The 15809-nt window shown below is 37.2% G+C and overlaps 2 protein-coding genes across 2 annotated transcripts in view; one reads left to right on the top strand and one right to left on the bottom strand.

The window, feature by feature from the left end:
• The window catches only part of LOC150100670 (P protein-like), a 76970-nt gene extending 71012 nt beyond the window's left edge, over positions 1–5958 (top strand). Inside the window, exons 19-22 of the mRNA XM_090401069.1 lie at positions 288–452; positions 2670–2763; positions 4338–4431; positions 5636–5958. Coding sequence (XP_090257195.1) covers positions 288–452; positions 2670–2763; positions 4338–4431; positions 5636–5723 — 441 coding nt within the window. The 3' untranslated portion in view covers positions 5724–5958. The remainder of the gene's footprint in view (positions 1–287; positions 453–2669; positions 2764–4337; positions 4432–5635) is intronic.
• Positions 5959–7413: 1455 nt separating this feature from the next.
• LOC150100669 (ankyrin repeat domain-containing protein 61-like) lies at positions 7414–15555 on the bottom strand. The gene is made up of 2 exons (XM_090401266.1): positions 15389–15555; positions 7414–10393 (listed from the first exon to the last, which is right to left on the bottom strand). Exon 2 carries the CDS (start codon positions 10363–10365, stop codon positions 8959–8961), a length of 1407 nt encoding a protein of 468 aa, XP_090257392.1. The 5' UTR covers positions 10366–10393; positions 15389–15555; the 3' UTR covers positions 7414–8958.
• Positions 15556–15809: the final 254 nt, after the last annotated feature.

Genomic DNA, 15809 nt, shown 5'->3' with positions numbered 1-15809 from the left:
ACGATGTATGTTCACTGAACTTTGTTGGTTTTGGCTGCTGTACGAGTAGGTAATTCATACGTGTGGAACTGCTAGGCGAATTAAGAGCCTCTGCTAGCACACAATGAAAATCGTGTGTTATTATTTTAATAGTTTCATTTGTAATTAATAAATTTTGAGAAAATGATAATTACTGAAACTTATTCTTCACAGTGTGTCTGTGTGCGAGCGAGGGAGAAATGTGTACAGCGCGCATTACATTTTATTTTCCCTTTTTGTTTGATCACAATTCTGTACATCGTTTATAGGCATTGGCACAACTAAAGCTTTTGTGGTACATTGGACAAGTTACCCAAGACTGGATAGTATCTGTGCATGAGGATCAACGTCTTCTAGTTGCCATCGTTTTGATTCTATGGGTGTCTGCTCTGGCCTCTAGTTTAATCGACAACATTCCTTTCACCACTGTTATGGTAAGACTGAATCATACTGTATTATTAATTATGAACTATGTATGAAATTTAAAACTGAAATTTGAACGTTTATTTTAAGGATGAGCAACCAAATGCTAATATGATTTGATTGTTTTTCATCGTATTAGAAATATAAGGATTTGATATCTAGAACTGACAGGATCTTTCACTCATACTTTATAATTTCTAAGAACTTATTATTTTGATGGCACGTCTACCAGCAGCCTTGGACTAGGCGGTTATTAATGAAATTTGTGTTGGGAAACTCCTATTACGGTAAACATTATAATATAAACATTACCAAACCTCTATATTAATGTACTATACACTGAATAATCTCGTGAATGAGTTTACCATAAAATTGACTTGTGTTTAGAATATTTTTCATGCCTTGGTTCAAGATTTTCTCGTCTCGTAGTGTTGCTTTCATTTGCAGCCTTCGATGCTCTCCTAATTCTGATAACTATACTGGCATTTTTGATTATATCTCTTAAAGTTGATCACATACATTATAATTGTCCAAACAGTGAGATACCCTTTCGTAGAGATTTCAACGACCATACTTCCCACTAATTCAAAGCCGGAAGAGAAGCAGGGTCGTTTGCTGTCGATATATTGTACACCAACCTAGTAGAATACCAGATAGCCTTCATTCCTCCTGGTCTTCCTTAATTAGCTGTCTCCAAAACACATGATGTTGGCTCTCTTCTTAGCAGACTTCCTGACATCGGTAGTTTCCTCTAACTCTTGTTTAGACGACCGTGGACAACCTCTTCTCACTATTCCACAAACCATTTACATTGATCTTCATCTCATCTTTCCTCATAGCGGAAAAGTGGGCATCCCTTCATCTGTGTTAAAAACCTGTTACAGACTTAATATCCATTCTGCCTATCTAAAGTGTTATTCTAATCTGATATCTTCTACTAACAGCGTGGAAGCAAGTTCTTTTCAGCCACTTCCTAAAAAGGAAGATAAGTACACCATCCAACTATTGTCCTATTAACTTCAAGAACTCGATGCTCTGGAAGCTGATGTTAAAAACCACCAATGAGCAGATTCTTCACTACCTGAATACGCATCAGTTCAATATGGTTTCCGTCATTCTCATTCTGCAGACCTCCTCTTTAACTTATTGGCCTTTGGAGACACACATCATGAAAGGAAAGACTGAGAAACTCGCGCATACTCTTGATATTTTCAAGGCTTGAACGCGCATAGCATCGAGGCCTTACCAAGCTACCATTTTATGGTTTCCTTTGTGACTGGAGTGCCAAATTCCTTTTTTGCTCTTTAGTTAACTGTGTCATGGTGAATAGTTTCCTCTCATCAGATTTCATGAGTACTTAGGATTCTATACTCTCTCCTACGCTCTTCCTGCTATAATTCAGTGACCTTCTCTAAATTTGCTGATGACAGTACTTTACACTTCTCTTCATTCAGAATGGCAAGGATAAATATTTATCCTTGCCATTCTGAAGTTAGTTTCCGTATTATCAAAACGGAATCCTTTATTAGGCAAATCCTAATAAAGGATTCCGTATTTCTTAACTGGAAATCGAAAGTATTTTTCGATTTCCAGTTAAGATCATTTCTCTTTTTGGTTTGGTTTTCACATCTAACTTGTCCTCCTGGCCAAAATATCATGTCCGTAACTTCCTCATCCTCCAAAATCTTTGGTGTACTTTTCAAACATCACTTTTCTTCTGTTCAACTCCCATCACTAAATCTCAAATCCAACCAACCTTAAAATATTTCTCTCACATTAGGGTTGGAACCCAATATCTCCCCAAGTATTCTTAATTATATAAACGTGCTCTGCTTCTGCATTATGCTTTGTGTAGGTAAATTCATAGGCGCGTTTCTCCACTGAAATAGTCTGCCGCTTTCCTTCTAATCATGTAAGAACTGGATTAGTGTGTGTGTGTGTGTGTGTGTGTGTGTGTATATATAAGTAAATATAAAAACACACAAAATTGCCCTTTTGAATAACTACCCAGACTTACCCAAGCTGTGAATAAAAATAATGCTTTTTATAGTAAATGGAATTTTAATGCGTTCTTTGCATACATTAAAATCCCAGTTAAAGTGATAGTTTTAATTTTTAGTACGCAAAGAAAAAAATATGCTGCACTTTAAAAAAAAAAAAAAAAACCTGCCCCAAAATGTGTTCAGCAATTTTCTGAAATAACAGAATGGCTATTTTTTTTTTTCCAGGTGCAGATAGTTACAGATATAGTAGAAAATGACGAAATTGATCTTCCATTAACACCACTTATATATGCCTTAGCATTTGGAGCTTGTTTAGGAGGTACGTTTATTAATTTAATGGCTACTTTATATTACGATTTGTACGTGCAAGTAAAGAATAACACTTTAAATTGTAACCTTCAGCATTAAACGTGTGCTGCCATCTGTAGTCCTAAAGATTAACTTGAGCTTACTCTTTATAAATTATAGTCAAATTGAGTAGATCACCCTACTTAGGACGGTAAGATGTTGAGATCTTGTGTCCGCAATCCACGCATGCAGAAATACGTCCGTTTGACTCGCATTTAATAGAACGACTTTATCGAAATCACTTGGGATGAAAAGTATCGCAAATGCATCGATGTGTTCAATCTGATAAAAGGACATTTCAAATCATTTGAAAATAGTTAGAAGCTAGTTAATAGAAAGCATTTCATATCGCTATTAACCACGTCTATCCACGAGTGCCTCTTTTGACCTTTCTTCAGACAAAAGAAGGTGCTATATCTGTTCTTCAAACAAGAGATCTTTGTGAAGACTATACATACGGACCTGCACGTACTCGCCAGGTAATTTCTGCTTGTATTGTCATCGTGTCTATATTAAGACATGAGCGGTGAGGTTGGTTATGCATTTAGCTCGCACTTCTTTTGTTTTATGAATAATATTTACGTGTACATTCACATAATCTTCATCTATTTGAATGTCTGCAAACGCACATTTGTATGCCACATACCTAATCAAGACATATCCGTTTTGCAACTTACGTATTATCAAAGAAGGGATTTAATTTTAATGCTTTTACCATGCAAATTATCGTTAGCGTCTTAAGCTAGAAAAAATAGAAATATCAAGAAACAAATAGCATATTGGTCCACCACGTGAATGAATATACGGACCAATGTGTATAGCAAAGTTCAGGCCATCTATACGAGGTGGTCTGAAAAGTTCTCGGCCTAACAATGAAAAAACGAATTTATAATTTCAAAATTATTTTTATTTTTCAACATAATCTCCTTTAAGACTAATACATTTATTCCAGCGATGCTCCAGCACCATTATCCCGTCCCTGTAGTTCTTCTCAGTAAGATCTGCAAAATTCCCCTCTACAGCTGCAATCACCTCTTGATTCGAAGAAAAACGCTGACCAGCGAGGAAGAGTTTTAGTTTGGGGAAGAGACAGAGGGAGCCAAATCTGGGGAAATGTGGTGGATGTTTCAACAGTTCATAGCGCAGATCCCCTTTTTCCATCGCCAAGCTATCTCAGTAAGATTACAACTTATTGAAAGACAATGCCTGTATTTCGGGTGTCAACATGTATGAAAATAATAAATTCTATCACGATCGTTCATGTATAGTATACGCATGAGGACTGATCGGTCTTCAGGTTCGTTTCAGATGGACAAAAATCGTTCAATCCCACTGGTGTCTACACTGGCATGTTTTTCGGACGATATAATGTATCAGCCCTCGTATTGGATAATTTTAAAGTTGTATTACAGTACAAGTACAGCTTACTATGCAAATGATTTGATTAGTTATCTGTTAAGTCAGAAGTGTATGGTTTATATTATTTATTTAGTGTGTGTGTGTGGCATATGGAAGTTTAATAGGTATACTTCATTACTCCAACAGGAAATGGAACATTGATTGGGGCCTCGGCTAACGTCGTATGCGCAGGGCTAGCGGAACAGCACGGATATAGGTTCACTTTCATGGACTTCTTTAAGTAAGTGGATGTTTATTTTCTGAATCTTTTGTAATGTACATCGTGGATAATTGACAGTGACGTGAGGAAGTGTTGCAAGGTATTTCCGCACCAAACGGCCTTCAGTTAGCGGTAATTTTCGCTTTGCATCGCTTCTCCGATGGTCACATTTAGTATTCGTGCTAATCAACATCACGGATGTTAAGTAATCTTTGGCTTCTCAGTACGCGAACAATACAGTCTTGTTAAAGATGTTACATTGCAGCATGCGTACACGCTAAAAACCCGATGCCAAAGCCGACGGGTCACGCGCGCGCTTCAAGTGTAGTGTAGTGGCTATCGCTGTTCCTGCCTCTCTCTTCTATATTTAGACAGAAGAAAAACAGCAGGTTGCACCAGAGAACTGCAAGGCCTTCGTTTTCTTGGAAGGTTAACGGTTTCTTAAAACAGTCTAATTTCTCTTTATGACATAACCGCTGCTTATTGTATAACTCTTCCGCACTCCGTTCCATTAAGTCTGACACCCACCCATCCTAAAACATACGTAAATTATGCTGACGCGTCGATAAGCGAAAAAGAAGGCGCTAACGCAACGAGTCAATCCCATCATCCTCCGCGCTTGTTGTCAAAGTTGACATTGAGATATTCCTCTGATCGGTTTGAATACTTCCGGGGACGAGTTTCTCATTTAGAATAGTTAGTAGTGTTGGTTATAATTAACTTCTTTCATTAACAGAAGTGATTTGTTTTCGTTAACTTTGATTGCTTCAAATTGTCCCAAGTGTTAACTTGTTTATGCTGTTAATCGTTAACTAAAATCCTTCTTGTAGCGGTGCTCTGCTCTAAGACGTAGCTTCTATTTTTTCAATTAGCTGCTGACGTAATTTGTAATTACTTTTGCTCAAATTTGTTTGGTAAAAGTAATGGTCCTTAACAGCGCTTAATAAGATATCTTCGAGTATGAGATGCCTACTGCCTCTTCATGATAGCAAGATCTACTTGTAGAGTTAGGTAGGAGATTTATCGAATGTCTATAATAGCAGCAATGCTTAACGAGTTAATGTTTCCATTATCGGTATATTTGTCTTGCTCCAAACGTATCCAACTGATTTTAAATTATCACATGATATCGTGCTTTCCATTGTCTGCAAACACTATCTTAGTTTATCTTACCATGAACTTATTTTAACACGGTAGCGTCTCCTAATGTTGATTTCTTTTTCAGAGTCGGATTCCCAGTGATGCTTCTAACTTCCATCATTTCCACAGGCTACTTGTTATTCTGCCACGTTTTCCTCCAGTGGAATGAATGAAGTGTTCTGTGATCATACTTATACGACAAAGCCTACCGAGTGTTGTCAACAGACTTTGAGTATAAAGAGCGCTCAGTGGAATGTGATCTCTGCCCGTCAGAGTTACTGTAAATACACGTTCCAGATTATTCAGAGTTGTAAATACCTTTTTCATTCACTCGCAGATTGACAGGTCTGATCGTCAGCTGAAATTTATAAGAAAATTTGAGTGATTAAAGTTGCAATTTTTTTTTAATTGTTTGTCATTCTGAATACGATATCACTCCCTCTCTACTTAGAACAAGATGTTAAGATTCCACAAGCACACTTAAGAAAATATTTTGAGTTAATTTCCACTTCGTGAAATGGTCGATAAAGAATGCGAAAGAAGTACGTACGTCCAGGAGATTTCTACTTAACCATTTTAACAAACTGTCTTTCATTTGTATAGCAAAGAATATAATTAAAAATACTTTCTTTCTATATAAATGTAATTTTTTTATGGTTTGTGGCATTGACCAAAAATCCATGTCAGTTGTTACTAACGGAGTGTACGTTCTGCTATGTATACACCTAAATGTGCAAATAGTAAGTGTTTCTACTATGATTGATACAAGAAAATATCAAATCCTACGTACACGTCTTGTAGGAATTCCTAATTTCTTCCCCCCCCCTCTCCAGGTACGCGCACGCTTTCTCCTTCGATGCTCTATCGTAACTAATGCGAGAGCACATTCTCGCTAGCATGACCGATCATTATCATTCGGATACTAGCCAAGTAAGAAAAATTTACTCTCCAACCAGGTATATTTACAGAAGTTAGTTTAGGTCGAGATGTTGGATCCTCCTTGCTATCTATGGAAACCGGAAGTCATTAGCTGTCATCTCGTTAAATGTTGGAAAGTTAGATTCTAGCAAAAGAACGGTTTGGATTATGAGTTCGACAAATTCTTCAACTTGGGAAGAGACATGAAAAATAGTTTTATATATTAAAATTCACTTTCTTCTCTGGATTCTTTAAAGAAACTTATTCATTAAGGTGTGGGAAAAAATGCTTTTATTCACAGAATTATGCATTAAAGAACCCGTAACATACTGTCTTGCAATACGACTTCATAATAAGAAGCATATAAAAAAAAAGAAGTTAATTTTCTTAGGATTCTTTCTCACCTATCCAATCTTCGTTCAAGTTATACAAGTAAAAGGAACACGGCATTCATCATCCTCCGCCCCATTCTGTGGAATTCTTCAAATTCCATTTTAATTTTTATTAGTGCATACTGGCGAGAAATATCTGCGTTGTCATTTCGTTTGTGTCAAAAATATTTTCTTGGCTGCCAAAGAGTGAAATTAAAACTGTCGCCGCCACTTGTCTATCTTCCCCGTTTGTAGCTTCTTGTAATGCCAAGTTTCTTTTTTTACAATTATTTAATGGTACTTTGCGATACTCACGACATTCTCCGAGTTCCAACCACTTCAATTTTCATTGCTTGTTACACGTGTTTCATCATAAACGTGCCGAAATAATGTTCGTCAGGCAGTGGCTTATTATTTCATTAATTTCTCCTGTAACAGCGATATTTTAAGCATGAGACTGAGAACTACCATTTGTTAGCAACCATATAATTTAACTGTTCTTTTTAATACATAAAAATACTCGTTCGAAAGTTGCCTCGCCTTTATTGATGAAGAAGAAGAAATTAAAAGTCAATACTTTTAATAATTGTTTATTCAGTAATTATCAAAACTATACAAAATATTGTACATAAAGCTATACATCTCCAATAAGTATTTCAAACTGTATTCCAAAGATAGGTAAAAAAATTAAAGTAACTAAAATCATTTATTTGCTACAGTACTAGAAGCATTTGCATGCATTGGCTGAAAATCAAATGCGTCAAAATTCGCATACACTGAATGCCGCGTGTTTCTTGATTCTACTCATCGCTTAGCAAATTCTAAGACATAGCAAAATATACTATTTTTCATTGATGTAATGCTAGCTATCACTATGCACAAAGACTTATGTCCTCCAAGCCAAGGAAGTCGATATGTTCTGGTAGGTTAATACGTATAAAGAAAGCAAAACCAAACGGTTATTCCACTATCGCTATAAAGACATTTTTAATGACACTCCACACATCATAATAAAGTTGATTATTTTGCTAGTTAGTTGGATAGGAAGTTAGGGTGATTAGTCCATTTTCTAATATTGCCATTTGCACCTAAATGTTAATAAGTGTTAACGTTTAGATTATACAGGGTTAACAGTATCACTCATGGATGTACTTTGATTAGGAATGGTTTCAACAGAGCGTTCACTATGATGGTATTAAAAACTATGTGTAAAATATTAGTGACCTTTTAGTAATACTGATGTTAATCGAGACAAATGTAGCAAGAAAATAAACCACACTACTAATGCAATAAAACTGCTCTGAAACGGTCAACCATTAGGAAACATACTGCATTGCTAATCTAAACTCCCAGTGACCAGGAAATTTATGCTCACTCTCAAACAAATGTATCTTAGCTGTAATTATTTCATTTATAATTCCATCTAGTTTCACAGTAGCTTTGAATTTTAGGGTAGTTATTCCTACATCTTTTCAATTTGAAACAACGTTTTATTGATATTTTAATGGGGAGGTTTTAGAAGTATATGCTACTACATGAAACCAACACAGCTGTTGCCTAAAGATATTTCATTAGCAATTTCAATTCAATAAAAAGGCATTACAGCTAAGACCGTATTACAAGTTTAATTGTTTACTGAGTGAGCATGCTAGAAAATACTGAACTGGCCTTAATTTTATTTTAGAAATCATTCAAAAGGCGAAACTACCAAAACGAGATTTATTTTGTATCACAATCGGAATACGAGATGTATCAAACGATTATACAAAAGGATAGAAAAATATGGAAACATCTGTTAAGAATAAAACTTCTGTTGGTTATATTTTATCTTCCAACAGTTAAAACGAACTTTGTGTGGCAAGATGCCAAGTTGGGAGGATATTAGCAATATATCCATCGACATGGCGTGGAACTTACAACATAAAGGTCTTGTGCTATTCTGGAGGGACCCAATTATTCCTTCTGGCAGTTGATCCCTTCTTTATACGAGTGACATCATTCTCCTCTCGCTGGAATAGAGAAGGCCTTGAAGGGCAACTCAGAACTGGCCGTCAGGAGTGTAGCCAATTTGCTAATAGAAATGCTGGACCACTGGAACGAGTAGTCACTCAGCTAGATACTAAATCTCAAATAGTAAGTACATCTTTAGAATTCTGGGCACTGGAAGGAGTTGAACACGCTTAAGTAGGACGGGTCCAATACCAAATAGCTCCCTAAAGAACAAGCGAAGTTGATGTTTTAGAGGAAGAGGTGTTAGAGCGTGTTCTAGTAACAGTTTCCTTTGTTCTTCTGATAACATCAAACACCTTTTGATACCTGCTATGTTGAAGGACTCGGCCGCATCCAGTACAACTGTCAGAACATCGGCAGTTTTATCAGGATCGAGTCTGTGTAAGCATTTCAGAATACCAAGAGGATGATGAACCTGAGATTTAACGACTACTCTAGCTCCATAACGGAGGAGTAATCTTACTAAGTCGGCACTTGGCTGTTCGCAACAGTTGAAGTATTCGCCCATTGGTGGCTTCAATAACGGACCTTGATCGGAAACTGTGATAGCGTTTGGATCAGCTCCACATTCTAGGAGTAGGTGGATGATATCGACTTTGTTGTCTACTTTCTCTGACAGAGCGATATGCAAAGGGCATCCGATGATTGGAGACCCACTGTTGACGTCGGCTCCGGAATCGATCAGCAGCTTAACCATATCTGCGTTGCCTCGAAGGATAGCGAAATCGAGTGGGGTTGGTTTCTGATATTCGGCTGGGAAATGGACTACGGCGCCGTGAGACAGAAGCAAGCGTACGGTGTCCATGTTGCCACTGAGGACGGCATAGTGAAGGACAGTTCGGTGGTCGTGTCGTTCGGGGGTCATAGCATTAACGTCTGCGCCGTAATTGATCAGCAGTTTGGCAGCTGTCAGTCCCTGAGGATGTCGACATGCTTTCATAAGCGGGGTCAGACCTGACCGGTCTCGAGAATCGGGATTAGCGCCAAATTTTAGGAGCAGTTCCAGAAAAGGGACGTTTAGTGGACTGATGAGATTTATTTCCGCCCCTAGGAAATAACGGGCGTTCGGATCGGATCCGTTTTTCAGCAAAAGCTCTGCAGTCGAGTGGTGTCCGTTCTTCACAGCTAGACGCAACGGTTCGTCCGCCAGAGTAGCTCGAGGAGGGTTGCCTAATGCTTTATCGTCAGGGCGGAGTTCAGTGAAGCAGACGCGGGCTCGGTGTTTCAGGAGGAGATTGATCAGGTCAATGTAACCTCTTTCCGCGCACAGATGGAGAGCAGTGTATCCGACGTCATCCATGGCATCAGGGTCACTACCTCTCACCAACAGCAGATTTACGGCTTCGGTGTATTGTTGATACACAGCGTAATGAATGGGACGCAAACCTTGAGTGACGGGTTCGTTTACCTTCGCTCCACAGGCTAGGAGGATTCGGATGTCATCCAGCGGAGCGCAGCGAATGATGCTGTCCGCTAACTCCCTCTGCAATGTCTGTAGACAGGGTACGGACGGCATGATGGTCACTTGCTATTAATAGTCAGCTCTAAGAGAAAAAGAAATGAAGAAAACATCGGTTTATTTACTGAAGGTTTTTTGTGTTTACTACTGCTAAAATTGCTTTTAACTTACAAGCATGTAAAGATAAATACCGTTATTGATATCCTATTCTGACATTTTCATTAGTTTTGGTGTTGAAGTGGACTACTTCTTGTGGTGTGAAAATCTGATTTTTTTTTTTTGTACGAGTTTTATCGAACTGTTTTATAAATTACTTCCCTCGCGGGCTTCCCAGTAAGTCAAAGGTCCCGAATTTGGTTACGTAGGCAGCAACAATATAATGGAATTCAAATTGTCTCAAAAGTTAATCATAGATTATAAATGTAAGAACATCGCTGCGAGAACTTTCTGCAAGTGACGAAAGGTGCTTATTTGTCGTGCTTATAAATATATGAAAGGCAAGTCTTGTTGACTTACTGCGATGACCTTCGATCTGACTAAGAGATAGTACTGGTGAGTTCCTGAATTTCGGTGCTTCATCAAATGTCGTTTCCATATAGAACAGTTCCCCATGCATAATATTCGCTGTTCCCACGTAATCAGGTACAAGTTATTCAGAAAAAGGACATCCAGAACATTAAATCAAGGATGAAAAATTAGAGGATCAAAGGACTACTTTTATTGGCTTATAGATTTGAATGCTATTTTGATATCTGGCAGCCATATATTTGTGACTTCCGGCCTACGAAAAGTTGTACGCCAACAGTATATTGTACCATAGGTTAACTAAAGAATTATTCACTATTTTTTTTGTTAATCTTTATCAATTTTTTTTTTATATAATCCAGAAACAGTGCTCTAGAGATCAGACAAACTGTTTTCAAGTTCTCAGGCTTTCCAATATAGTTTCCGCCGGTATATGAAATTCATATCCCACTGAAAAATTCATCACCACTTCGGATACGAATTCGCAGTGTGTTGGTCAGAGTGGGTATGCTAATCACTTGGCCAGCCACACTGATTACGGACAATTCGCAAACAGCAGTAAATTTGTTATTTTCATAACTATGATTTATTAATGTTTGGAAAGTAATTTTTAAGCCTTTAAACCAAAATAGTCAAATTGTTCGATCTCCTAATCTTCCACCTCCCTAGTAAACATCTTCGGATAGATATGAGAACTTGACAATGCCAGCGTGACCGACAAGACGGTCTTATTTTGCCTTGAGAATAATCTCCGCCTGCCAATGAACTGTTGTGAATTTGGCAAACATGTCTGAAGCCCGGAGGGGTGGGGAAGAACTCCTTTTTTAAAGAGAGTGTAGATTAATCAGAATGACAATATGATGCTTAGGACTAAATTTTGATACCCAAACACTACTATTTCGGTAGGCTTTTCATCGTATACCTCAACAAGACCTGTCTCTTATGTAATGTCAGTCATGACGCGAAATAAGACAATTCTATGCTTACTTAGGTCTCAATTAGTACGCTAGGTTACATATGAGGTATCTTTCATAATATTTGAATTTTATTAGAATAGAATACAAATACAATTTTTTTTTTTTTTGTAGACAAATGCCTTCTAATTTGGCCCTTGGGAAAATTCCCCATTTGTCTACTTCTAGTGGGATGACTGTTGTCGATTCAGTTTAATCTGAATGTAGTAACATCCGGCATTTGTAATTTAACTTTATCCGATCCCTGTCTGCACTTGTTTGACATTGAGATCACAGATCATTGATTCGAATCGCTGGTTCGTGTAGTCAACGAGCTATGAACGCCATCTGTATGCTCATAGAAAAACCACTTTCATCCCATTATTCAGCTGTTTTAAATTCACCATTGCAGTGTCTGACAGCTGTCTTTATAAATAGCAACTCGGCTCGACTGTTACTTTGATTATCGGACGCTGATTTGAGGTGCGTAACCTACGCCATCTTTTGACTCCTGGCGTCTCGCCACCTGGTCGCGAGTTATTTTTAGTGCTGGCCAATGTCACGTTAACTTACACAACGCGCAGTACTGTTGAGGAAAGCACTTCCCGCTGCTCAGTTAGAAGAATGAGTTTGGCAACCAGTTTTCCCCTTTCGCATTTTCCGGTAGAGGCTTCAAGCAAATCCAGTTAGGAACTCGGTTCCAACATTGGTGATGATATGATGCAAAACGTCATGCACGAATCAATCCCCGCTACTGGATAAAGGCAAATGACCATTACAATACATTATAAAAGGGTAAAGAGCAATTATATAAAACAAAATAGGTCTAAATGGTTAACTTTTATGCAAATGATTCCGTAAGCAAGATGCTAGATAATTGCAAATTGAAAATAAAACCAGTTATTGGTTTTATTTTCAAGTCATGGATACAAATGCTGTTTTGCAGTGATTAACGTGTTGAAATGTTTATTTTCTAGTGCTTTAAGAGTATAATTTTAATCAGTAAAGACCGTTTTTAATACATCTTGCACTACTTTTGAACTTTTATTTCAAGTGAGGCATGATGGGGGGGGGGAGAACTGGTTTGAAACCTAAACGTCAGTAGTGTAAAGAATGTCCCAATTGATTAGCTATCATGCTCTGAACTAGAACAATTTCAATTTATACTTTAGAGGTCTAGAAATAACTTTACTAAAACAAAGGATCGTTAAAGTTTTTAAAAATCTATTTTTTAGCTCGATGCTCCGCTAGAATTTATACCAATGTCTAGCATTCGGTAATCATTTATAAAATACGTAATAGCTAACTATCACCCCGACCTTTCATTATTACACATTAATATCAAAGGATCATTCTTGTAACTGTGCTCCTTTGATTTTTCGACTTTTGTTTTGTGGAATACGCAGGACCAATTTTTTGTTTATCCAGTTAGCGATTCTGTATTAATAAAAATATCTCAACTACTGGACTTGCATAAACAGCTATAGTCCATTATATTACTGTAGTCACGTGATGACTTTGGAGAATGAGAGTTCTACGCGTTTTTATCTCTTCACTAAGCTCCATTTGATGAAATACTGCAATGAATACAACAGCAGTATATAAACAGTTATTGTTAGTGTTCATAGCAGAATGCTGATAGTTGTTGCTCTGAAAAATTAAGGTCTAGCGAAATCTTGTAATACAGTTCATATTAGAATTAAATTTCGAATGCGGTTTACGAACCGTTTGTTATAACAAGCAAAATAATTTCAACTCTGTAAAAGTGTTTTCGAGAGTTAATCAAATATTTTAGCATGATCTGAAAGCATACGTTGAGATTATAGCTCTAAAATTCATTACATTATTTTGATATCGAGTAACAAGAACTTTATCTTCAATAAGTCACATCAACAGTTTTATCAATCCATGTTGATGTTATGTCATATGTCCATCAGCAACCAAGTGTCAGTTGTTGCATTGGCTCAGTTTTGATATATTAATATTTTTGTGATAAAAAAACTAACTGGTTTGTTTTGAGCTGGTCTTTTTCCATTTTCTACTTCTTGTTTGTCAAACTTCATATCATAATGCTATTTTGTTTTACCCCCTGCAGAGCAGACAAATATCTTGAGGACACGTGGTTGAACAAACACAGCTCACTGACGCCTTACCTGTCTCTGAGATTAATCTAAATAACTTAACCAGACTGGGCTCTGTTTATATTCATGTTTATTATCGTCGTATGAATATTTCATCTTTCTCTACCCTTGTTCGATGACATCCGAGTCAACACGGCGAGGTCGACTTCCATGAAAGTTAAAAGGGTTTGTTAGAAGACACGTGAGGCTATATTGTCTTCAGCAATTTAGTGGTTTTCAAAATGGATTTTCATCACTATTAGTGTGAATCATGTCGTTGAGAATCTCTCCCACCCCTCAGCGTATGAAGAATTAAAAAGGATGTTTTCAGTGAGAAACTACCATCTTGCTTACTGAAGGCTTAAGCGGCTTGAAAAAAAAAATCCACGTTTGGGATCCACCCATGGTACTACTGCATTATAGGTTTACAACTTTCTGCGGGTCGGAGTTGCATAAAAAATTCCTAAAGTTCATAGTCTAAGAATATCTCAGGTTATCTTGAAGAAATTCGTGAAGGCGGTCTTGGACTGCTTTCGTTACAATTATTATCACCGCCTACTCTTGCACATATGCGTCCCACGCAAAAACTATACTTACGTTGAATAAAATTAAATATTTAGGAGAATAATTATTCTCTACTCAAGAAGAACGACGTGTTCGACGATGTTGTATAGAGGGCACTCTACCAAAACCGAAAAATCTGCATCAAGACTACCATGACGGACAGTCCATCAACCCGAACAATATTTAATCTTTTCTTCCGTCTGTCTTTCACGTTTCCAAATATAAGCACATTACTGCTTCTTTCAACCATTTGCTGAGCATATTTTCTGGCCTTCAAGCGTCTCCCATTAACTGCTTCAAGGCCATGCGCCTTCACTTCTGCCAAGGATAGGAAAACTAAAAAGAAATCTTCACCATTTACACTGTGACGTATTTGCTCTTAGCGCCCTCTTCACCATCACAAAGAAGTCTTAGTTAATAATAAATTGAGTTATTGAAGGACTGATTCGATAATTTAAGTTATATTAAACTTACACAAAGGGCTGTATTGACTACTCATTTCGTGTCCTGTTTTTATTTTACGATAAATATCGGATAGAAATTATTTTCTTTCTAGATCAATTTTATATTATAAATATTTAGTTTCTTCCTTTTTAAGACAGTTATCCCCCACCCCCAAAACGTATTTTTGTTACTTTTATTACATTTTTCCTATTCTCAAAAACACGTTTCTGTTTGCTAAAAAGTACTCTGAAAATCACAGCAACTCAACGTTAGGAAAATTCCCAGTAAAACGCGTGAACCAACATAAAACCTTTTAAACAATTAATAATAAATATATTATAGTTTTAAAAATAAATCTAAATTAAGTCTTTCGATACTCATAAACAATTATACAAAAACAAACCCATGCAATTAATTTTTATCCACAATAAATGCTTTTAACAATTAATTTCAAATAATAGCTGAGCCTCTTACTAGAATGATTAGCCGAATCTCTTGACAAGTGGACCACCTTGCGAATTAATCTCCAGGCACCTAAACAAAAACGCTATTCAATGGCGTATTTCTGGACTACGTTGATTGAAGCTGTACTCCAGCTGATCTCTCTACTCTACGAAAACTCTCTGATGTGAGACTGCGTTGCTTTTCACGAGTGTTTTGACATTGTCTCTTCCATAAACACAAGCACGTGATGGGTGAATGTGCGCCGCTAGGTCTAAGCTGCGCGATTTCCGACTCGCGCAATACTTGCGTTTTGCCTTGGCAACGATTGGCTTGTTGCAAGAAGCTGCGTGCTTTTCATTATTGCGTCGCATCGTAGAACACACGAGGTTTTGCTTACAGATTCTCTTTCTTTTGTTTACTATCGCGTGAAAGTTCATTGTAATGTTATAAT

Source organism: Typopeltis vanoorti, chromosome 12, assembly GCF_054136105.1.
Source record: "Typopeltis vanoorti isolate ZY-2024b chromosome 12, IOZ_Tvanoo_1.0, whole genome shotgun sequence".
Classification (NCBI taxonomy): domain Eukaryota; kingdom Metazoa; phylum Arthropoda; class Arachnida; order Uropygi; family Thelyphonidae; genus Typopeltis; species Typopeltis vanoorti.
The sequence above is the reverse complement of the archived record's forward strand: the minus strand, read 5'-3'. Positions and strand labels throughout refer to the sequence as shown.

Coding starts and splice junctions, on each gene's coding strand:
- LOC150100669 (XM_090401266.1), bottom strand. CDS start 10,365: ATGCCGTCCGTACCCTGTCTACAGACATTGCAGAGGGAGTTAGCGGAC.